General features: G+C 40.0%; 1 protein-coding gene across 3 annotated transcripts in view; it reads right to left on the bottom strand.

The window, feature by feature from the left end:
• Positions 1-24,795, bottom strand: part of PTPRN2 (protein tyrosine phosphatase receptor type N2) — a 675,251-nt gene that overhangs the window by 49,677 nt on the left and 600,779 nt on the right. For all 3 annotated transcript variants that reach the window (XM_064445017.1, XM_064445019.1, XM_064445018.1), the window contains 2 exons: positions 16,202-16,349; positions 6,299-6,372 (listed from right to left, as the gene is read on the bottom strand). In XM_064445017.1, coding sequence (XP_064301087.1) covers positions 6,299-6,372; positions 16,202-16,349 — 222 coding nt within the window. The remainder of the gene's footprint in view (positions 1-6,298; positions 6,373-16,201; positions 16,350-24,795) is intronic.

The raw sequence follows: 24,795 nt of genomic DNA, 5'->3' as shown, positions 1-24,795 counted from the left end.
AAAATGATGTCACTTGTCTAACAGGCAAGATCCTGTTTTGGAAATGTAACCAACAGTGAATACACCAAACTTTCGAAAAATAATAATTTACTTTGAACAACTTCTTAAACTAAATTTTTTTTTGTACGTATATATGCCAGAAAACAAAGGCAGAAGAAATCAAGGAAGATGCAAATAGCGCTGTCATGGAGGAAATATTTCTCAACATTCAGCTGATAAATCAGGAATAGGCCAATCCTGGCATTTGAGCATTAATCAACCTCTGTCACAAAGGTGCTGTTGAAACGTGGCAAACATTACAATAAGCACGGAGTAGTGAATTGTAACAGCAGTTTAACAATAATTCAAAAGACAATTACAATTATTACATTCCAAGCACATTGTGTTGCACAGAAAACAATTATGAGCAGAAACTCTTCTAGCTTGGAGCAAATAGAAGACGGCAGAAAGCCCTATCACACTATGAAATGATCTTTAACTGAATAAAAATAAGACCAAAGATTAAACTAATTAAATGAACTTCCTGGTTTTATTGATTTTCTATTACATGTACTGTTTTAAAGGCCACATATTTCAAGAAAAAGTGTGAAAAATCACTACTCTGGTCACATTTGATTTAATGTGAGTAGGTGACTGCAAGGGATAGTTCTTGAATGTTTTTGTTATGTTCTTTTTTATTCTCTCAAGGTCACCAAGAACACCAAGGGCACCTTAATCTATCAAAGTTAACAAAAGTTTGAATAAAGAAATAAACTCAGTAATGGGTTTTAAACTAACTAATCAAGCATCAGGTGGAAGGCTTTTTTTCGTGTCCATAGTCATTATCTTCTTTCAAGGATCCCTCACATTTCTCACTCCACAAAAATAAAACAGAGAATGTATTCTCCAGAAAAGAATAGAGAACAGCAGGCTTGATTCTATCAAGTATTAAAACAAAAATCAACTGTTTGCTAACATTTTACATCGGAACAACCTTCAGAAATCACCCTAGTAGTAATTTTTTTCAAAAAGAACATGAGTTTTCCCTCTATGTCCCTATCAAAGCACAAAGTTCACAATACATCTGAACTCGATCTGAACAGCCAATTTTGGGAAGAAAAAGCTTCAATTATTACAACTGTTCTACTATGGTGGAATTTCCTAATTTTCTGCTGCAGTACAACAAAGGCAAGTCTTGTGATAATGTTTCAATCTATTTTTCTATGATTTTGGATTGGGAAAGAAAGGGATCACGGATTACTATAACTGACCATCCAACTGACTGTGGTGATTTCCATCACTGCTAATGTCAAAAGCAATGGAAACGAGGAGGAGCATTCAGATTTCTTGCTGGAAAAGAAATACTATAGAAAACTGTATGAAAAAGTCCCTATATATTAGACAGGTTAGTGCACAACTTGTGTTTCTCTACAAGGGTTTGTAATGAAAGTTGACCTATAAACACAGTATCCGAGTTAGCTGCATCTTTGTTAAATTAATATTTAACAAACCACAATTACACCTTTGCTTTACTAGAGAATAAAACCTACTCCTTTAGTTTTTCCTGCAGCAGTTCTACTATCCAGTTGCCTTATCCTAGGACTTTGCAAGAATTCCCTGAAGAACTCTGAATTTTGTTGAGGTTTTAGATAGAGATTATGCTGCAGCATGATTTCACTGATAATGCTGATGAAATACAGCAAAATCAATACATTCTGGGAATAAATCCTCAAATTTATTGTATTTGGACTTGAGAGTGGTACATACAGATCCTTAAGTAGCCTTCTAAAACTGTAAACTGAAGTAAAACTATCAATAGGCATCAATGACCATTTTGAAATCTCATGCAAATGATACAGTGATTCATTCCTGCCCTTTACCTTCGCTCTCAACTTGTCAGATTCTTACTTTCCACTTTCCACACAGAAAGATGCTGGGTGAGGTGTGGTCTAAGTCACACCATATTTACCTTGAACTCAATCCCCTGAGTCTGGTTAAAATATTCTTAAAACATATGAGATCAGAATGAGATCCAGTGTAGACCAAATACAAAGCAAAGAAAGTTGAACTCTGATTAACACCTTAAAAATTAATATATATTCAAGCTACTGTGTAGTTTCAAGATTTAATATGTTTATGATATGAATAAAATCTACTTTCATGCATGTATTTATTACACAGAGTACAGACAGTCTCTAGAAGTAAAAAAGTATATTTGTTTTTGTATAAGAAAGCATATCCAGCAAATGCAGATGAACTTTGTAATCACATTCATCTCAGCATTAAAATTAAAAAGGTAGACTAGTCCTCATCTTCATGTTTGAATTAAAATTTAAAACAATTTTTAAATCCTTCCTTTAAAACCCCTAATGGAATGAAAGAAGTAAATCTGGTTGTGAATGCCATTATGAATTTCAGAGTCTATTCCTGGTGATGAAATTTGTATGCTGTGTTTGAACAAACTGTCATGCTAATGACATTCCTCAGTCTGGTGTCTCCAATAATAAGCAAACTGAGTTTTTAAATGTAGTTGATGGGATTTTTTCTCTCTCAGACACCCTATGAGGAAAAACAGAATTCCCATTTACTTTCATGACCTCTGATTTAAAAGCAAAGATTGCACATTATTTACTACTGGATGATTTTCCCGAAATTTAATGAGGACTAAGTACAAATATGACAGATGTAATTATCACAGTTTTATTCTGCACAGTCAGGGTCTCCTTGTGCTGTAATTGCAAGCCTTTCATTCAGCTGCCGATAGCAGAGTTATTATCATAGTACTTTATGTTATTTCAGAGAGGAGGGAAACAGATTTCTACCTCACTTTTACCCTGTAAATTTCTCCTAAGAACTGATTTTGCTTGGCCTCACACTAAAATGAAATTAAAGACCTATGGGAAGAACTAGGGCTAAATCTCTGCTGATTCTCCTCACCCACTCCCAGCCACAGTGAGGCCATCAATCTAACCCCAGTTTTCACAACATATTGGAGGGAAAGGAGGTCTTGAGGGGGGTAGCGTTTTTAAAAAGGAAGAAACATGTGGGCAGGTGGCCAGCTCATTGTCTAGCGCGGGGATTTTTTCATGGTTACTGCTGCACTCATTTAGACTTAAGTTAAGGTTGAGTGAGCCCCAGCTGGAGACTGGACCACTGACCCAGAAGCTGGAGATACCCAGTGACATGTACATGACTGGAAGCCTCCCTTTCCAAAGCACAAATATAATTACTTTATTTTACACTTTTCCCTCAACAGACAGCTCACGTGTGCAGGGAGGAAAAACCCTCTTCCAGTCAGTTCGGACTGCACTGACCCTGTGCTATTAATGTCCATCTTTGCGTCTCACTACAAGGCTCACTCCTAGCCCAGGCTGTAAGGTACAAATGCACCAGAAACATCACTACATTGACATGATAATTACTGCAGTTAGTTAAGTTGAATGGCAGCAGTCTGAAGGAAAGAAATGGTACGATTTTTGCAAAAGCAAGTAAAGGCAGACTTAGTGATACTCCACATCCACTGTACATATACAAAAACGATGACTAAATGTCTCAAACAGCAATAGTAATAGCATGTATGTCCAGCTCAGGCTGCAGTGGCTGCGCAGCCACAGTAAATATTGCATAATCAATAAGGTGGTTCTGCTATATTCTACCTCATTATACAAAAGCAATACCAGATTAACAAATACGTTTACACTAACCTGAAGATATTTACTTTGTCTTGAAATGAAAGTTTGCAGGGAATCTTTCCAACCTATGGCCTTGCAAAGTGATTTCCTCCTACCAACTTCCCGCTGCATCACCTTCAGGAAACACACATTTTATCTACTGCTTTCAAAATAGCAAAATGACTATTGACTTAGTGAAACAAACTCAGAAAACCATCTGGAATCTTTCCTTGGAATAACAGGTTGTGTACACAAATGTGGGCTGCGGCACTCCTTCCCACACAGTAGGGTCCCTATCTTACCATGAAGAAGAGGAACTCAAAAGTTTCTGTTGGCAGTTTTTCATGGCTATGCAAGACACTGGGTGCTTGTCCCAACTCAATGAAACACTTGTGCACCCACTTAACTCTGGCATAGAAATATTTCTGTAAGAGATATAGGGACAACCATAAGAATTTTGCTTCAATGTCATCAGTTTGACTTGTTTTATTGGACAAAACTCTTGAGTCTGGGAAAGCTACAAAAAAGAAATACCTTCTAACTTGCCAGAAGAAAACACCCTTAAGTGCTGGACAGAAAAGCAAGATTACAACCCACTGTAAAACCATGTAAAGCTTGGAAGCAGAGACCCTCTGCCCGCATTAGCTTCAGGCATCCTGACAAAGCAATCCTCTTCCCAGTTATGCCAATGGGATACCTCCTCCACCAATACTACTTAACCTAATACTTTTCTCATCAGTGTAATTAATTACCAGAACTAGAATTGCAACAGGCATATACACATATGCAAGAATTCATCCTTCTCCCAGTCAAATTTGTGTACTAAACCACAGATTTTGGGCAGGTTGCAGAAGCCCATCTTGGTTATTTGGTAAGAACACAGCATTTGCACTGCTGCCAATGCTGAACCTGGCTTAGCACTATCTGCAGATGCCGTAATTCCACTTCTGCACCATGTTGTAGTCATGTGAATTACAACCAAGCTCTTACAAGAATACAATATCTCACTTCCAGTTAACACCTCCCACACCTGTCCTTGCCACAAAACCTCTCAGTTTCTACTATCAAATCAAGGCTTGACCAAACATAACTCACTGAATGCGCCCTGAAGACAGGCAAACAGAGCACTAAAGCCCTGGAGCTGGACCTCTGTGCATGACTTTACCAGTTTACATACTCCTTGGAACGCCAAGTTACTCTGACCTCCTGATCCTGGGGCCAGCTGGAGATTGGTCTAGTCTGACACATACTTAAAAGTCATCCAAAAACTACTCTAATCTGTGTGCATCTACCCCTGTTCTCTAAAATGGCAGCTAGCAATCCCTAAAGCATGCAGGTGCTTTGGTTTACCCGTGACCCTAAGCCAAAGGCAAAAGCATCCTGTAGATGTTTGTTGGGTTCTGTGTATATTTTAATTCTGAATAAAACATTTTTATATGGTCAAGGAAATGAAGCTTTTGAACTCTGATAATCAAAAACAAAGCTCAGAGAACAGTTTCTATGTAGTTGTGGGGGTTTTTTTTATGATAAAAATTATTGTCAACAACATTGGAAGTAAGCAGCCTGTAATTTCATGCTGTTGCAAATTGTCAGCTGCCTTGCCCACATAAAGGTATTTAACTGGGGGAGTGATACTCCCTAGGAAAATGAGCCAGTAATGGCATACACAGCCCACTGCAGTGAGATCTAATTCTCCATCCTAGGTTCTTTCACATAATTTCCCTTTAACAACTTTTCAGTGCCTAATTAATTTGAATAAGAACCCTCAGCAAAAGTGAATCCAACACTAGCAGTCTCACGGAGGTCAAGGACACAGTGCCTATTTCCTCCTTCACATGGATATCATGACAGTTCCACTGAGACGCTATGACAGGGCAGTGCTACTGGTTCTATCATAACTGTTTTGTTTCTAAAAACATAGACCCTTTCTCCCTATCACCTTTCACAGACAAGAAATGATTCATATTCAGCTTACAGAGGGTGAGAAAGGGCAGCTGGGCCATGCTGGAATATTTGGAGGCAAAAATTGGACTGACCTATTTTGCAGTTTGAATGAATACACAAGTGGTAAGGGATCTCGTTCTTGCTTTCAGAACAGCAAGCTCAGAGAAGAACCAGGAGAGCTAGAGAAACACAAAGCTACACATCTGCAGGGCAACAGAGGAAGAGAGGTAAGAGGAAAAGTCACTTCCTGCTGCAGAAGTTCAGAAGCCCGTGGAACTCAGCTCTCTGCAACTGCAGAAACCATTCCTCCTACGACAGTAGCTAGTAAGACAAACCAAAAAAGAACAAGCAAGTTTTACCTCCTCAGAGAAGGAAAAGCTCTGCTAAGGGTGCATCATTGAATTTATAATCTGTAAGTTAATAATATCAGACACAGAAAACTTGACAGTATTACAAGTTAGATGGATGACTATCTAGTGACTTTGTTTTCTTAGTACATAAACTTCAAGGGTATTCCATGCACATGGACAAGATATCATTCTCTTCAGTTTGAAAGGACAGCCTGAGATATCAGCATTGTGAGGTGGTCACAACCTGAGGTTGCACAACCTGAGCAGTGGGGTGCCTCAAGTAAGCATATTTTAACAAGAAGGAAAGACAGGGACTGACTATTTGGATTATTTCTCATAGGTTACCATACTTACAATTGGGCTAGCGTTGATGTAGTCTGAATTGTCGTGGCTATTTTCAGCTTTCAGACATATTCTGGAATGATCATCTGCAAAGGAGAAATAAAGAGAAGAAAGTTTCTGTACAAGTATTCTACCCATTTTAAGTTAAACAATTCAAAGTCAGATTAATGTGCATTTCAAGAGAGGTGAACAGCATAAATATCAGAAAGGATATTTCCTTCTGACTCCTAATCACGCATAGTCTTGATACAGCCACAGAGTCACAGCCTGACTCAGGAATGAAGCTCTAGGATATTTCAGAGGCTGAGTATCAGAAAGCATGTCTTCATGAGATGCACATTAATGTTTTACAACCTCCAATAGGAAAACACTCCTGTGTTTGCAGGGTCATGGAAGAAGTAAGCTGAAGGACCTTGTCCATCTGGGTTCTCTACAAAAGGATCGGCAGGAACATTGAAGTACAGTTGAGAGCTGGACAGCAAGGTAATCTGTCCTGATCAAAGACCAGTGCTGTGTGGTGCTATGCTGGTGATGTGGGGAGACAGTATGACTTGGGGATGAGTGTGGGAGAGAGAAAATGCTGATAACTGCATCTAAAAGTATGACTGGAGCACATACAGACGTCTCACACTGCTGGTAATATAGCTAGTTCAGACACCACTAGTAAACAAAAGGCAGCTCTGGACATAAACTTACTATTTTTTTTTACTTCAGGGCGTATGTACTGCATGGGGTTTATTTGTCTGTATTTAGACAGTAATGATGCAGATTTCTGCATCTGTTCTAGTCATCTAGACTCACTTTCTGCTAAGAGAAAAGTAATATTTCTATGTCATGAATCATCTCATCCTGATGTAGCTGTATCAAACAGGCCAAATTGCACTCTAGAAGTGCCTGTTTCTTTCCATTGACTAAAGAAATAAAGACCAGACCACATGCAGGTAATTTACGTGAAAGATGTCAAAGTCTTTACATATGAAGCTCAAAAAACTTGTACCTGATACATAACCGGCACAATTCATACTTCTCAGCAAACCTACCCTGCAGTGTATTGTGGTGGGAGGTCATGGAGCTGCCCTTTCTGCAACCCTTTACAGCTGAACATGGATACTGATGTTCAGAGAGGTTTTTTCCACCAATTATTCAGACAAAATAAGAGTACATGAATACATCCTGTCCCTCTTTGTATCTTGTCTAGTGGCCCGTGACACCATTCTTAACAGCTGAATTACAAGTTGGCTTTTTAAACTATTAAGTACCAATCATTATTTTTATAATGAGGAACAATAAATGTAAATAGTACACAGGAAAATAGAGACAAAGGGTTTGGGCTCTGCTTAGGTTTATCACCAGTAATGTCATGGCAGTTCAACATGTGAGCAAGAAAAAAGTGTGCTTGTATAAGTATTGTTTATAGTCACCCAATCTCATCTGCAAAATTTAACCCACCAATGCGGGCAACCTTCTCTTGGAATAAGGCTAGAGGTAAACATGTAATTTCAAATGAATGAAGAGCCATTCTTTCTAGCTGACCGGAAGTTAGCAAATGTGACACCCATCTACAAGAAGGCCTGGAAGGAGGCTCTGGTGAACTACAGGCCTGTCAGCCTGACCTCAGTGATGGGGAATTTTATGGAGCAGATCATCCTGAGTGCCATCACATGGCACGTACAGGTCAACCAGAGGATCAGGCCCAGTCAGCATGGGTTTATTACAGGCACTAACATAATCTCCTTCTGTGACAAGGTGACTTGCTGAGTGGATGAGGGAAAGGCTGTGGATGTTGTCTACCTGGGCTTCAGTAAAGCCTTTGACATCGCTTCCCACAGCATTTTCCTGGAGAAACTGCCTGCTCATGGCTTGGACAGATGTACTCTTTGCTGGGTAAAAAAAGGGCTGGACGGCCGAGCCCAGACAGTTGTGGTGACTGGAGTTAAATCCAGTTGGTGGCTGGGCGCAAGTGGTGTTCCCCAGGGCTCAGTATTGGTGTCAGTTCTGCTGAATATCAACGACCTGGATGAGGGGATTGAGTGCACCCTCAGTAAGTTTGCAGATAACACCAAGCTGGGTGGAAGTGTTGATCTGCTGGAGGGCAGGAAGGCCCTACAGAGGGACCTGGACAGGCTGGATTGATGGGCCAAGGTCAACTGTATGAGGTTCGACAAGGTTCAGTGCTGGGTCCTGCACTTGGGTCACAATAACCCCATGCAACGCTACAGGCTTGGGGAGGAGTGGCTGGAGAGCTGCCCAGTGGAAAAGGACCTGGGGGTGTTGGTTGACAGCCAGCTGAGCATGAGCTAGCGTGTGCTCAGGTGGCCATGAAGGCCAATGGCATCCTGGCTTGTATCAGAAATAGTCTGGCCAGCAGAAGCAGGGAAGTGATTCAGCACTGGTGAGGCCGCACCTCGAGTACCGTGTTCAGTTTTGGGCCCCTCACTACAAGAAGGACATTGAGGTGCTGGAGTGTGTCCAGAGAAGGGCAACGAAGCTGGTGAAAGGTCTGGAAAACAAGTCTTATGAGGAGTGGCTGAGGGAACTGGGGTTGTTTAGTTTGGAGAAGAGGAGGCTGAGGGGAGACCTTATCGCTCTCTACAACTGCCTGAAAGGAGGGTGTAGTGAGGTGGGGGTCGGTCTCTTCTCCCTAGTAACGAGCGATAGGACGAGAGGAAATGGCCTCAAGCTGCGCCAGGGGAAGTTTAGATTGGATATAAGGAAAATTTTCTTCACTGAAAGGGTTGTCAAGCATTGGAACAGGCTGCCCAGGGAGGTGGTTGAGTCTCTATCCCTGGAGGTATTTAAAAGATATGTAGATGTGGTGCTTAGGGACATGGGTTAGTGGTGGACTTGGCAGTGATAGGTTAATAGTTGGACTTGATGATCTTACAGGTCTTTTCCGAACAAATGATTCCATGATTCTATAATTTACTATTCACATAAAATTTGCTCCAGTAAGGTTTCAAAACAATAGGAGGATAAAGATGAGAAAAGGAACACATTCATGCAAATTATTCATTTCCACTTCACTTTGGCACTACTGCACAAAAAATCTAAAACATAAAAATGAACTTGTGATATCTGAGATCTTGAGGCTACCCAAGATTTTGTATAGACAGCTTTACAAGGAGCATTGTCACAGAGTGCTTGAAGAACTACAGCTCTGAACCACTTTTGCTATGCAGAAGGTATGCAGGTTACATGCACTAAATATGGTCTTTCGCATATCTTAAGCTAAGCAAGCACTCAGGATAAGCCCCATTCGCTGGGTAGCAAAAGTGTTTGAACTAATCACCAATGAGAATGTGTGAAATGTTTTCAAATGGATGAGGGAGAGAGCGCAGACAGTGATTCATCAGTATTTAGCAAACAGATGTCAGTGTGACTCGCCAATAAAAGTCAAATGTCAGACCAGTAACCTCAGGATCTTTTTTTTTTTTTAAACATAATGTTTTATCCAGACCCTCTGATTTAGTGTACCATATCATTATCCTGCTGTCTTTGAGGGTTTATCAGAGGGTGAAACGTGTTAGGGCTTGGGTAGTAAAAGGTGGTGAGATTTTGTATTTGCGCTCAGGGAAAAAAAAGTGTGCAAAAAAGGTTGTACATGTGTTTTCTGCATATATCAAGAGTTTGCACCCATGTGTGCTTCAGTTGCAGAATCAAGCGTTCATATTGACAATGAACAGATTGTGCTTGTCTATGCCTGTTATCACCTCAAAGCTTCTAGGAACGAGCATAATAGCTCTTCAGAAACAGGCAGAAAAAGAAGAAGAAAAAAGAATACCATAGACACCAGTTTGTTATGTTAACAATAAGCAACTATGGGGAAAATGCCGAATGTACAAGTTTTTTTTTTTGTAAACTGCATATTGATCATGTTAGAAGCAAGGAAAGAGGAGCAGGAGAAGCAGGAAATAAAAAGAAGGAAGGGGATGACAGAAAAGGAAGATATATAAGATCAATCTAAAAAGCAAGAAAGAAAGGTGAATGAAGAAATAGGAGAGGAGACAGACAGTAATAAGGAAGTGAGAGAAAAGACAAATACTGTTACTAGCTACTGCAATCTGGCCAAGCTACAAGTAGTCATCATTTCAAATATCTACAATAGCTACTGCTGAATGCTGAACTACTTTGCAATTGTTATTGCTCCAGCCAAGCCACAGCTGAAAGAAAAGCAAAACGTTTAGATGGATATATGTGGCAGAGAGAGGCCTCCTAAAAAAGGCTAGTACTAACCTATAGCTGAGGAGAAATATAACACAATGTTGCATTTTATATGCATATAAAATATAAAGTATAAAATACAATGTATAAATTATAAAGGGTAGAGGATAAAGTATTAAATATAAAGCAAGCACACATGAGTTTGTAGCATATAAAAACTCAATTTATAGACAGAAATCTAAGTTTTGGTGTCTACACACATATCTTCATGTGGACTAGGTTACAGTTAATGGGGCTTGATTTAGTTGGCTAAACGTGAACATGTCAAACTATCTGAGAAACTGTAGAGTAGATGAGATTTTGCACAAGGTTAATGGATATGTCATAAGACCTAACGACTTGTATCCTATTGGACTAGCATCTGAAGCTTACATGGGATAGCTGAGGGCATCCTAAAGCTATTAATTTCACTGAAAATAGAAACTTACTTTTGGTCATTGCACAGATCTCTTGATGCCACTGCACTGACTAGCTCTTCACTGGCTGTAATGGGTGCTTTGACACCTGGCTCACACGGAGGCAGCTACATGGAGATACTTAAATTTAGGCATCTTAATCTACAATAACACAGAATTGTGCCCACAGAACTTGATTCAATGCCTCAGTGTAGGTTTCTAATGATATCTGAGGTGCCCTAAGGACACTCAGGCTAGCAGCTATGTGGGCATGGGTCTCTCATAGAGCCTGTGTTATACCTACCAGCTATGCATGGTGCCTTGGATACTTCAGGCATCTCAAATGGCACTAGGTTCCTGTGCTTAAACAACTGAGTTGAGTGCAAAATGTGATATCTATCTGGATTATTTAAACTGACACCAATACTACAGGAGTATGCCATCTTACAGTCTTCTATTTATCTCACAGTGGCCCTGTGACCTAATGAAGATCTATTACTTTTGTTGGTTTTCAGATGGGGATTGAAACCTTGGAAAACGTAAGACTCACATGTTGCCTAATTCCTTCTGTCTTCTGTTTCTTTTTAGTCAGGTACTTCTGAAGGAACAGAATCAAAAAACAAAGGCTGGACACAAGGAGTATGGGCAACTTTGGGTTGTCTGAATCCAGGCATCATAGAGCAGAGCAAACCTCACTTCAATCAACCTGGCACATTTTGCACAGATCACATTCTGCCCCAGGGCTCAGTGTTGGGGCTGGTCCTGTTCAGTATCTTCATTGATGATCTGGATGAGGGGATTGAGTGCACCCTCAGTAAATTTGCAGATGACACCAAGCTGGGTGGAAGTGTTGATCTGCTGGAGGGCAGGAAGGCCCTACAGAGGGACCTGGACAGGCTGGATCGTTGGGCCGGACCCAACGGTATGAGATTCAACAAGGCCAAGTGCCGGGTCCTGCACTTGGGTCACAATAACCCCATGCAACGCTACAGGCTTGGGGAGGAGTGGCTGGAGAGCTGCCCAGTGGAAAAGGACCTGGGGGTGTTGGTTGACAGCCGGCTGAGCATGAACCAGTGTGTGCTCAGGTGGCCAAGAAGGCCAATGGCATCCTGGCTTGTATCAGCAATAGTGTGGCCAGCAGGAGCAGGGAGGTGATCGTGCCCCTGTACTCAGCACTGGTGAGGCCACACCTCGAGTGCTGTGTTCAGTTTTGGGCCCCTCAGGACAAGAAGGACATTGAGGTGCTGGAGCGTGTCCAGAGAAGGGCAGTGAAGCTGGTGAAAGGTCTGGAAAACAAGTCTTATGAGGAGTGGCTGAGGGAACTGGGGTTGTTTAGTTTGGAGAAGAGGAGGCTGAGGGGAGACCTTGTTGCTCTCTACAACTACTTGAAAGGAGGGTGTAGTGAGGTGGGGGTCGGACTCTTCTCCCTAGTAATGAGCGATAGGATGAGAGGAAATGGCCTCAGGCTGCGCCAGGGGAAGTTTAGATTGGATATAAGGAAAATTTTCTTCACTGAAAGGGTTGTCAAGCATTGGAACAGGCTGCCCAGGGAGGTGGTTGAGTCTGTGTCCCTGGAGGTATTTAAAAGATATGTAGATGTGGTGCTTAGGGACATGGGTTAGTGGTGGACTTGGCAGTGATAGGTTAATAGTTGGACTTGATGATCTTAAGGGTCTTTTCCAACCTTAACGATGCTATGATTTTATGAATCTATGATCATACTCTTCCTTCTAGATTTAGACTGATTTTTTTTCCATACAAAGTACTATACAGAACTACACTGAAGTAATAAAGCGAAGAACTACTGAGGAGCAAAACTGAAGGAGCATGAAGACTGTGAAGAATCAAAATTTGTGGATTGTCATTATTTTGCCCATAGGTTAATTGCACAAAACAGAACTCTTAGATCTGAACTGAAATCAAGTTCATTTATTCCAGAGCACTATTTGTACGTGCATTCCTGATATGGATAATGCGCACACCCAGAGCAAGTACCCTCTGGTCAGGCGTTCCTGCCCTTGGTGCACATCCCCTGGCTGTGCTCAGACTGCACACAAGCCTCAGAGCTGGGTACATGCTACCCCAAATGCTTTGCTTTCGTTTGGTGGAAAATCAAAGCACAGAGGTAAGCGGGTTGCTGTAATATATACAATGACCCATGGACACAGCTACAGTAGACAGCTTTTGACACATGTTCACTGCAAAATGTTGTTTGTCAAATGTTTAAATTACCCATATGTATCTACGGTATCCATAAATAACAACATACAGTAACCACCCTATTGAGATGGTTTTATTTTGCAGAGGTGTAAGAAGAGAAAAAAAGTCAGGAAAGCTTTTCTTTGGACATCAACAAATTGAGCTGCTCATGTGTTCATACAGAAAAAAAGGCATCACACTGCCCTAAATTATAGCATTCTGCTTGTTTGGATAAAGGGGTGCAGTTTTGTTAATCTAGAAGGTCCAAGTTACTTCAGTTAGAATTTTTTTAAGTAGTAATTAATTAAGTGCAATGTCAAGGTGTTCTGCTACCAAGTATTTTAAAAGCTCCTTGTAAATAAAGAAGATAGGTATAAGAGTAAACTATGATAAAATTGTGAGATTAATGACGTTAATCTAGAAATTACATCAGTTATGTAATCAGTAAAAAATATCATATTATTTTCTGACTGATTAAGAAAGAAGAATGCAAAGTAAGTACAACATAATATTAAAGCTTCTTTGAAGCCTTCCTAAGATGAAATCTTTTATTTGAATTGGCAACCTTGTTCTACCTTGTCAAGGTGATTGTGAATACGAGAAGGGTAGGGAAATGCTAACAAAGCATTACTCTGTGAGAATACTTTGAATGTAGTATAACAACTTTGTAGCAAATCAAAACCATACCAGCTTTGCTTCTTAATTTATTATGAAGCAAATTTGTGACTTTTTGCTATAGTCAAAAGAAAGTGGGCAAACTGGGCTCTTTCTCGTCTCAGTCTAATCTTAGAGTGTACAATAACCATCACCTTATCAAAATTTAATGTTGTTTAAACTCCATGCCACACTTTCTACCCATCATCAAAATAGTTTTAAGGGTACAACATGACAACTGTTTACCAGTGCATAGCAACTTCAGAAAGTGAGGGCAGGTAACTTTGTGCAATTCAGTAAAAAAAATAACGTTCCCAGTGCACTAATAGCTATAATAGAAGTTTCCACATTGTAACAAAGCCAAAAAGTAGCATTATACTCTTGTAAAAGTACTAAGGGATTTTAAATCACAGAATCACAGAATCCCAGGTTGGAAGGGACCTCAGGGATCATCTAGTCCAACCTTTCTAGGAGAGCACAGTCTAGACAAGATGGCCCAGCACCCTGTCCAGGCGACTCTTAAAGGTGTCCAATGTGGCCGAGTCAACCACTTCCCTGGGGAAGTGCTAAAATACTTCTAATTAAAGCTTCAAATAAATTGTGGCCACCCTGTCCATGTCCAAGTACCTTCCCAGGTAGTACTGATTCAGTCTGCGCTCAGCGATGGGAAGAACAGGCATAACAACATGCCATGGAAGAAGCAACGGGCAGAGACTTGTCAATAGAACGCTGATCAGTGTGGGCTGATTCATCCACATGGTACAATAGGATGAAAAGACACAGACTATCTTAGCTCTGAAAATAGTTCAGCTGTAGTGTGGCATGACACCCTAGCTAAAAAATTCTGCTCTTTAGCACTGGCACAGCTCTATTACTTCGGGATTCAGAGCTAGAACCGTCTAGTATGAGGGTCCCTATCTTAGTGCTCATTGTATCATGTAGGCACGTTTCCTACATCAGCTGAATAACCAGCATCAATTTCTGGCAACACCTGTAGCTCCCATGCTGTCTCCAAGGCTGCAACCAGAAACAATCTAGCTTAACTTATGAGCAGAGACTTGGAACAGCTTAAGATGGTCTGACTGCAAGTCCACACTGAAAAGAACACTTTAAGCAGGAAGATCAATCTGGATCAATACACATTATCATGGAGTAATTTTGACTTCCTATTGTGTCGGTTAAATGCTAGTTTTTCTGGATGGAAAAGAGCACAGAAGTCTTGCACTTCTTTAACTTTCATAGTTACTTCTTTAGAATGTTTCAACAGACCTGATCCCAAAACACATGGAGGTCACCGAACTGTTGCTGTTGCCCTGAAAGGCTTTTGACCAGCACCATATTTACTCAGGAAAATTCATATAATGAAACTACTGTATTCCTCTCCTAAGCAGCAAAGTATTGCAGAAAGAGCCGCTAAATAAACAAGAGAGACAAACTCTGCTGAAGCAAATATGCAAGCACTGATGGGCTCAGTTAAATTATCATGCACTTCCAAAGAATCTTCACTCTAAATCTGGTTCTGACATTTACTTAATGTGTTACCTGTCATTTCCCCATTTCTAAAGGAGGACTAGTACTTACTCAAGGCTCTCATAGGGAAAATTAATGTTTTCAGGGCACTTCAAAAATTAAAATAGCTATATATGTTTGCCAAGATACCCAGCTGGATTGTGGGCACACTGACTGAGAGCATTTTTGTTGCTGTGGACTGTGCATATATTCTCAGTTTCAGTTTTGTTTCATTGGTTGCTTAATAAAATGTGTGCCCATAGATTACCAATGCAGTCTATGACATACATATATTTGCATAGGAAAAATATGTTGCTTTTATTTCAAGCTCAGAAAGGTGGCTGCTTACAGGGAGGAGCAGATTCTAGGAATATAAACACTGGCTGGGTTTTTTTTTCTTTTTCTCTTTTTATCCTAAGCCTAGCAGAGAGAGAAGCAGTTTGCAAGCTTATCCACTGAAACCTAAAGGGGCTCATTCAGTACAGCTGAGTATCTGATCAACAGATCATCTAGCTCTGATTATAGACTGCTGGTATTACTGTTGGACGGACATGATACCAACTTGTCTAAACACAAGCCAAACTTCTTTCTGTTGAATGGCTACAGATGCCACTCTTGTACAGAAAGTACATTCCAGCATTGAAAAGCACTCTGGCTATTGAATTTCATGAGGCAGCACAGCTGCAGCAGCAGTGCTATGTGACATAGCTGTGCATTTTTGTAACATATATGCAACTTATAAGGAGATAAACAGTCTCTGATATGACAACAGGACATGCACCCAGCCCATAGGTGTAGCTAGAGTTTTCTAGTACACAGTTAAGCTACTCTGTATTCTGTTTGCCTGTCATCTGTAGCTTTCAAACCACTGTGCAAAGCATATTGAGAAACGTATCAAGAACTTAAGATGCAATCATCCAAATTAAAGTGTACATACATGGTACTACAGCCCGTGAGCGATTCTTCTGGATATTTTCCTCCTTCTGTGCAATGGTGGTGGCATTAGGTTCAGCCTGATAAGCACATAGAGCTTCCCACTCTTTCTCCAGACGATTCTTGTTTTTCAGATGATCTTCCATGTAGGACTGGAATTAAAAGAATACTGTATTAAGCATTGACTTAGCTAGGCTCAAAGCTAAGTTAAAAGGATGGATCTCAGGATGAAAAGCACAGGAATTCTGAGCTTTGGGGACAAAACACACTCAGCCTTATGGCTAATTCATTCACTTAAGCGAGTTACCTTCAAGCTTATTTGTGCTATACAAAATGAGAATGCTAAAATGTACCAGCGCTAACAGAGAAGAAATGCTTGAAACTGCCAGCTACTGAGCTTCAGGACAAAACTATTTCTTCTTCAGTACCTAGAATATGTAAGCCCAAATGTCTATTTCATCAGGCGATGAAAAGAAACAAAAGCCCATTGATAGAAATGACTTACTATAACAACAGCTCATGTCAAACCGAACTCTTTTAAAACTAACATTCAAGCACATATGCAAGTCACAGCAATGATACAGCTGTTGAGGAGAATTAAAAACTTGCCAGGCTGAAGTGTCATGTCTCAAGTACTGGGTCATTAGGAACTCATCCTGCACATGGGCTGGCACAGAGAGGGCTTTGAACAGAGAAGTTGCTGTTAATGAATATTAATATATGTTGTTAAAGATTATACCTGGCATTCAGTAAAGTCAACAATGTTAGAAGAAGCATCAGTAAAGAAGAATTATCTGGCTGTGGCAGGAATGATGGCCCATCAGAATATATTGGTGTAGGTCTTAAGATCTTGCAGATGTCCCAAGGCTAGAGATTCAGTACAGCAGTTCCAAAGGTTTGCCAAATGTGAACCAAACCCCTATTCCTTCACCCCATGGACCTGAATATCAGCCAAGTAGATGAAGGGAAGAGAGCAGAAATGAGGAAGTATGGGATAAAAGAGAAATCTTCCCCTCTCTTTAACATTAAAATTAAGAAAGTGACCACCTGGTACTGTAAGCCTACTTGAATAGCCAAATTATCTTTCAGAGCCTGTTATCTTTTTGTAAATTTCCATTTGTAAATTAAACTCCATACTATCTTTCCAAGGTAGGTTGAAGTTAACGTCCTTAAACAAGGGACAGACTGTTTAGGACACAGGCTCAGGGCCTGGATGGGGCTTGGGAGCAGAGCTGTGGGTGCCTCTGGCCCAAACATCAGTCGAAGTGGTCGGTTCCTGCTGGAGCACTCACTAATACAGCCCAATCTGTAGCAACACTTGTCTAGAAAAAGCTCCTGGAAAGGATTCACTGAAAACTATAAAAAGCAGTTTAATTGCTTAGAAAACCTTTTTCCATAGACAATCTCCATTACGTCAAACAGTTCTTCCCAAACATGCTTTAAAGAAGAAAGGCTCACATGCCCTCTCAGCAGGTTTAACAGAAGGCGCAAAAAGCTTGCAGCTTGTCTTCCACCAAATGAGAGCTCTGCTAAAGCCGTTGCTCCACTGCACTGCCCACCCCACCAGCGAGGCAGGAGACTGCTCTCTCTTGCAGCTTGAATGGTTTTTCAGTTACAAAAGAGCCCCTGACACACAGCTTTGTTTTGTGCAGGGTTTGTGTGCATCTTTAGACGAGATTTGTAAATCAAACCTGTTACTGAAAAGCAATTCAAGAAGTGACGCTTCCAGAAAGGATATCTCTAAGGACATAGAAATATATTGCGTTAGAAGAAAGGTTTCTAAAGGAGGTAAAAAATAGTGGCAGCCTACATACAATCAAAACACCTACTGTGTGATGGCTTCTTTTCTATAATGAAGGAAAAAGCATCACAGTGGACAGAGCCGTGACCTGACGGATGGGGAGCTGGGAGAGCTGCGTGGCCCCATTGTGTGCATCAGCTAACATGTTCCCAGCCTTAACCTGTGGGTTAATGAGAGGAAACCATCCTCCTGATTGTTTGCTTGTCCTTGCCAAAAGGCTGGTGCTAGTGGGGAAAGGAGGGAGGCTAAAGATCCCATTCTTTTCTCCTAGTAAATCTGTGCCTGGACATGTATGCTGAACGTAATAAAAAAAAAAAGATAACCCCTCCTGAGCAGAGAAGAGTTGGTATATAAGAATTTTTACAAGGCAAAGGGAAAAACTAGAAAAATCTTACAGTAACACTGAGCCAAGACTCCTGGCTTCAGAGAAGCTCTTTAGCATGCAGCAGGCAGAGATCAGGCAGTGAAGGACCAGCCCTTAGCATCTTCCCACTTTAAACCACAGTTTTCTAATCTGATTCATTTTGATGTGCCCATCACCAACATCCCATAGACTTCAGGGACATTTTATGCAGATGTACAGATCTGCCAACACTGAATGGCTCCAAAATACTGAGATCCACGAAGCTGTAGGAAAAGGGCCATGAACATTTGATTTCTAAGGCAGGGCTGTATGTAGCAAGGAGCTTCCCATTGGCTCCAACTTGTCTACTAGATGATTTCAAGGACTGTATTTTAAAAAGAAATTTTATTTTCTTTTTAAATAGACAAATATGACACAGTTAAGGTAATTTGATTAATTTTAGTGCACATGAATTTCTACATAACGCATCTCTCTTTAAAAAGGAATACTCTTCTTACTTTTACCTTCCTTTTTCAGGGAATCCTGAGTGTAAAGAGAAATGAATGTTCAAATGAAACCACACTGAAATCCTTACTTTTACCAGACAACCACTTTTCGTGTAGTCTCAACACCTGCAACGCATGGATCAGATTCACAGGGCACTTCCTGACAGATCTTGAAAAGGTGTTTGATTATTTGAGCGGACCCGTGGAAGGCTCTCCACAATATGAACACCTGCTTTACACACGTTTAAAAAAGCTACCAAGAAAGAAGCTTGCTTTAAAGCATTCAAAAGTCAGACAATTCCCTCAGAGTTAAGACGTCTTTCATTTACAGTCCTTCAGAGCCCCTACACTCATCCCCATTTTGCTAAACAGAAGCTTAGTGATTTTGAAACACTCTCTTGGGAGCTGCTGGATGTACATTAAATTGAGTGGAACTTCTGATATTTTAGAGATTGTACATCTACTCAAATCTACCTCTTAATTAGGATGTTTTCATGAGACATTCTGCAGCATTTGCCTAGTGCAAAAGAAATTCATTACCAACATGTCAAACATGCACATGCGTTTCCTTATCCCAGAGCAGCAGGTAAAATAAATAGAGGTTGTCACCACTGTTATTGTAATGTTCCTCAAAGACTGCTGAAAAAGGTAGAGGTCTGGTCTCACCAGTATGGGCACATCAAGACAAGTCCTGTAATGCCAAGTATATGCTGCTGTTTAAGCAACACTGCCTGCTTGGCCAGATCTGATCCACAGGGCCTCACCTGCAAGGACAATTGGTTGCCCAGTTCACACTTTCTCCTGTATGCAGGTGAGATACGCTTGCTACCAAACATGTTATATGGATAAGGAGGATGCATCGACATTATGTGGAGAGGGGCATGTGTTGTAAAAATCTATTGTTATTGTGTGAGACATGCCAGTCGTAAGGCAAAAGATGAGCTTTCAGCCAGAGGACAGAAAACTGTCCAGTGACAATGAATCTTTGGCCAACAGAACCAGTCCCAGTGGCAAATTCTAAGACAGATCCAGCATGCCTGAACACAGGCACCAAGACAGAGCACAGCGGCCTGGCTTGGCTTTGGTAAAGCTTTCTGGGTGCTCGGCTGATGTTGTAATATGGTGTCAAACGACTTTGTTTTTCGTTACTTTTTTCTTTACTCAAGGAGTGGAATCCAGTGCGCGTTCTGTGACTAAATTAAGGTTAACAAATATAATAATTAAATTCTGATTATCTGGTCAATCTCCAAATACCTTCTTCAGAGACAGTATGCTTTGCATCTGTCAAGATATTTGTTTTAAAAACACCTATTTTATCAGCTGATGTTCAGCTAGTACAAAAAGCAATTATTTTTGACAACATACTTTCAATACGGTACTTGATTAGACACTCTTTCCATGGCTGAGGATGTCTTTTTTAATGAAAAGATGGGCAACTGGTAAATTGACAGTCCTTGACAGGTCTAATCGAATCTCAAATGTCAGCTGAAGAAGTGGATGGGACATTATCTTAATCCTTGTGAACGGTGACGATTCAAATCCACACCTTTCACCTAACAGTGTGAGAGCCACTGCTTTCAAACTGCTGTCACTTTTTCCAGAGATGCAGAGGGCCAGAAAGTGCCATGGTGGTTCACTGGGTTCCTCTGAAGGAATATAGGAGAGAATTGACCTTAGCTATTGTATAGCAAATTGTGCACTAAACAACCATACCTGAAACAATTTGTTTTGTTATTCTCTCCAACTGACTGAAGTAAAAGCTTCTGTTTGCCTTTGTTCCTTGCTAACTTGTAGGCTACATTGTTCTGGCACAAGACACTCCAGCATTTTTGCTGTCCTGCTTAAACTTCGTCTTCTTCAGTACATATTGCATTGGCTATATGTAAGAGGAAAACTTTTCTGCATAAATCCAATTTACTTTCAACACAGCACAAAATTTTCTCCTTCCTTTTTTCTGGCTTAATACTTTATCACTAGTGGCTTCACAGTAAATTTCTCTGTTCCCACTCATATTACTCAAAGTGCTATAGAAGTTAGACAAAAGAAGTCGATCAATTGCCCATTTCCCAGTCTTCATGTAATGCCTTGTGTCTTGTACTTCGCTAAGAAACTTGCTAAGATTTAGGTGCACTGTATCTAAAGTAGAAACTTAAAAACACAGTTCCTGACTCTTTCTTGGGACACAAACTTCTGAACTGTACATTGTATTCCTGAAAATAGTCAAATATGTTCAATAAGGAATAGTAGTCCCCATTTTGAGCTGAACTTTTCATAGGGCTGCCAATAGTATTTCTTTTCTATTGCAAACTTAATTTGCTACCCATTGTCACCAATCCATTTATGTCAACCCTAGTCTGCTTACATGGAATATTGCCGCTCTGTGTAATTTCCACTTATGTATTTCAATGTCTTCACAGATCATGAATTAATGGATCTATGCAAGTATCTCTTCTTGTGACTCTTTTCTTCAAAGATAATTTAACTTTATTTGTTGTATATGGTTTCTGTATACTTCTGTGCAGAACTTTACACTGTGATACCACTTGTAAAAGTCAACAAGTCATTTCCATCCACTTACAGATCATTATTTAAAAAGTTAAGTATAACTAGATCTAACAGCAGCTCCCGTGCTCTGCCAGACACTCCCGTACATAGCTTTTGATCATTACTTTTTGTATATCATCCTTTAGCCACATTTCAATCCACATGATTGTCTTCCAAAGTAAAATGACATTAATTTTTCAATTTACTATTCATGAGACAGTTTCATGGCTTTATTAAAATCTGGATATTTTACATCTGTTGTTTTCCCTTCATCTACTGTTTTTGTAGTTTTAGTTAAATACAAAGCAATCAAGTTTGTCCAGGCAAGATTTATTCTTTATAAAATTATGCACATTCTTACTCATTGTGCAGCTATCCAATGGAAAGGATGAAGGAGATTAGCAAACGCACAAAGGGAAGACTCCAGCCTTCCCTATCCTCTTAAATGAGACCCTCACACTTATCTCCCTTTTATGCCCTTGAAAAATCTCTCGCTAGATAATCAGCAATTTCTTATTTAATATGTGCTCCATTATTTTCTAGGGCTGGAATCTGGACTCAGGGAATAGCAATAGAAAGGTTCATTTCTCTCCTCTTCTTTCCTTCTCCCCACTCCTCTTTTATACAATTATGATTACTTTATTCTTCTATTTTGGTGCACCCACACTTGCCTACATCTGCTCAAATAAAGCTCCCTGAGGTAAATGTCACTATTAGAATCCTGGGTCAAATTCAGACCACGCTGAGCACCACAATATTCCTTCACGTTTTCTAAGCATTACTCACATCACCTAACACAGTTCATATCAGATGTTACTTCAGGCTCTTCCTTGTTTACAGAAGGTCGCTCCTCTCTGAGCTGCTGTGGTGCTCTTGCAGAGACCGAGGCCTGGGAGCTCACCACACGTTTCCATGAAAAATGCTCTCAGTGGTGCCCCATGTAGAAGAAAACATGGGAGCAGGGCCAACCTATGCCCATATCTTTCCTACCTTTTTTCCTTACCAAAGCAGGCCTTAAATAAAGAGGGGATGCACTATCTCAACCAGTTTAAGTCTTTCAATCAACTAACACATTAAGAAAATCAGTTTTCTCCAATAGTTATAGTTCTGTTGAAGCACCATAGATGTTTCTCATGCTCTGATCCAACCACCTCACAATAACGCAGAGCCTATAGCTGTTTCCAAGACCAGCTCCACCTCTGAAATGTCACTCTGTAACTGTCGTTAAAAGCACCAGGTTTAGCCCTAACACAGCAAACCGAGTTTTCAAACTGTACAAAAGCGTGACTTTATTGGGCTAGTTACATTGACTTTTTATATATATATACACACACACTCATTGTCAGTATCTCACAGAACTTGTATCTTGAAAAACTCTCAGTAAATTAACATCTATCTATAAAGTCTCACATACTTTCAATCCTGGGGAGTATTCTGCATCCACTATTGTCAATGGTAATACTCCTGACTTCATTGGAGCCAGGATTTCATCATCTGATTAGTCAATCATTTCAGGCTGAAGGGTCCTTTCTCTTTTCTAACTTGTCCTGTGCCGTCCTGATCACCTGATCTTATCAGCGAGAACTGTCTATGGTAACCACAAATGAAAAAATCTAGGAAATAAAACCTGTGAATTTGTGTTTTGTCTTTATAAAATACACTGAGAAATTATTTTTCCTCCTCAGTATTTGCAGCCACATTACTACCATAATGTATTTTGATCTAATTTTTCTTGTATCTCTCAGTACCTGATTACACCAGTGAAAAGAGCAGTTTCGAAGCCTCTTAAGTATTGAAAGCTACTGTGAAGCTTTACTAATAATTTAGCATAAACCACTACTAATATCATACATAATATGGTACGTAATGAAAGCAAACTGAAAAAAAACAGAGGGAGGCAATTCTCTGACAAAGCAACTATTCTGCCTGGTTGAGAATAATATCCTTAGATTGTTTCAAATAGGTTGTATTATTCGAAAATAAATTAACTTCCACAGTGATGTCAGCCAACAATAAAAAATGATATTCTGTATTTTCAATTTCATATTTTTAGATGTAAAGATTATTGTAAACAAGTAAGCATGTACACGGGCAGTACAGTCATGCTTTAAGCATGCCATCTAAAATAATTTTAAATGATTGCCCTTGGGATTCTAGAGAAGTTTCACCTTTGCATGAGCACTGTATGACATTATCTATCAAACTAGACTACTGTGCAACTTTTGCAAGAATGACAATAATTCACAAGTACATTAAATAGCAACCTATGTTTTGTTTACCTAAATTAATGTAGTGTATGCCACTGCCTCCCCCCCTTTAATGCCGTGATAATAGAGTTTTGTAACTTGTAAAAGGATTACTTCAATCCAATCAGCAGGTGCTGGGATCAGCGTGTGTCAGACAAATACTTGGTAATCCCTTTTCTTACAGCTCCCAGCTGCAAAAGGTGCTCAGTGAAATCCCAGTGAAATGGCTGGATACAACCTGGTACGGACTGACGCAGGTTTTCAGCTCTGGAGGAAATCTTGGAAAATACATATGATGTTAAACATTGCTTGAATCAGGAATGATGGAGGCAGGTATGCTTTTGAAAGGAAACGTAGCTAAGAAATTAAGCATTAAAAAAATTAGAATGTTTAATTATGAAATATTTACTCTACCTGGCTCTCTAAATATAGCAGAAGATAAAGAAATTCGCTCTACAAAGAATCCCTTCTCAAGGATTATCAGCTACTTAATGGTGTCTTCTTGGTCCTAAAATACAACCACCCCCATCTCCTCCTCCTTATCCCCTTTCCTAAAATCTAAATTATGCCTGTGAAGTTTCACCCCTGCAACTAATTGGCTTTAAATAAACCTCAACAGAAAGAAGATGATTACCAAAAAAGGAATATAATTTGCTCCCGTACAATCACTATATTTCTATAGCTCCTTCTGTCCAACTGCCTGAAAGTGCTCGCATTACTTCTGCAGGGGAGGCAAGTATCATCGCCGTTTCACAGATGGGAAACAAAAGGGCAGAAAGATCAAAGTGAATTTCCTGAGGTCACAGAATATGTTCCTAAAACACTTATTTTGCAGGGAAATTCAGAACTCATTCTTCTTGACCACTATTTTTCCTTTTCCTGTGATCATGTTTATAGACATGGCTAAAGATCGTTCAACCTTCTTGAATCTGTAACTGATAAAATTTTTGTAATTAGAGCATATCAAATGTTCTGACTTTAATGGAATTAGAACAGGTTTTGGCTTGGGGGTTTTGTTTAGAGGTACAGGATTTAAGTGGTTGATGAGTAGAGGAATTCAATTTATGCACACGTTAGATTCTGTTTATACAAGACATGACAAACTAAATAGTAAAGATTTAAAAGATGAATTAGCCAAAACCAGTTTCCAGGCTTTCT

The sequence above is a fragment of the Phalacrocorax carbo genome, chromosome 2 (genome assembly GCF_963921805.1).
Source record: "Phalacrocorax carbo chromosome 2, bPhaCar2.1, whole genome shotgun sequence".
Classification (NCBI taxonomy): Eukaryota; Metazoa; Chordata; class Aves; order Suliformes; family Phalacrocoracidae; genus Phalacrocorax; species Phalacrocorax carbo.
Note: the sequence above shows the minus strand (reverse complement) of the source record. Positions and strands in the feature narration are given on the sequence as shown.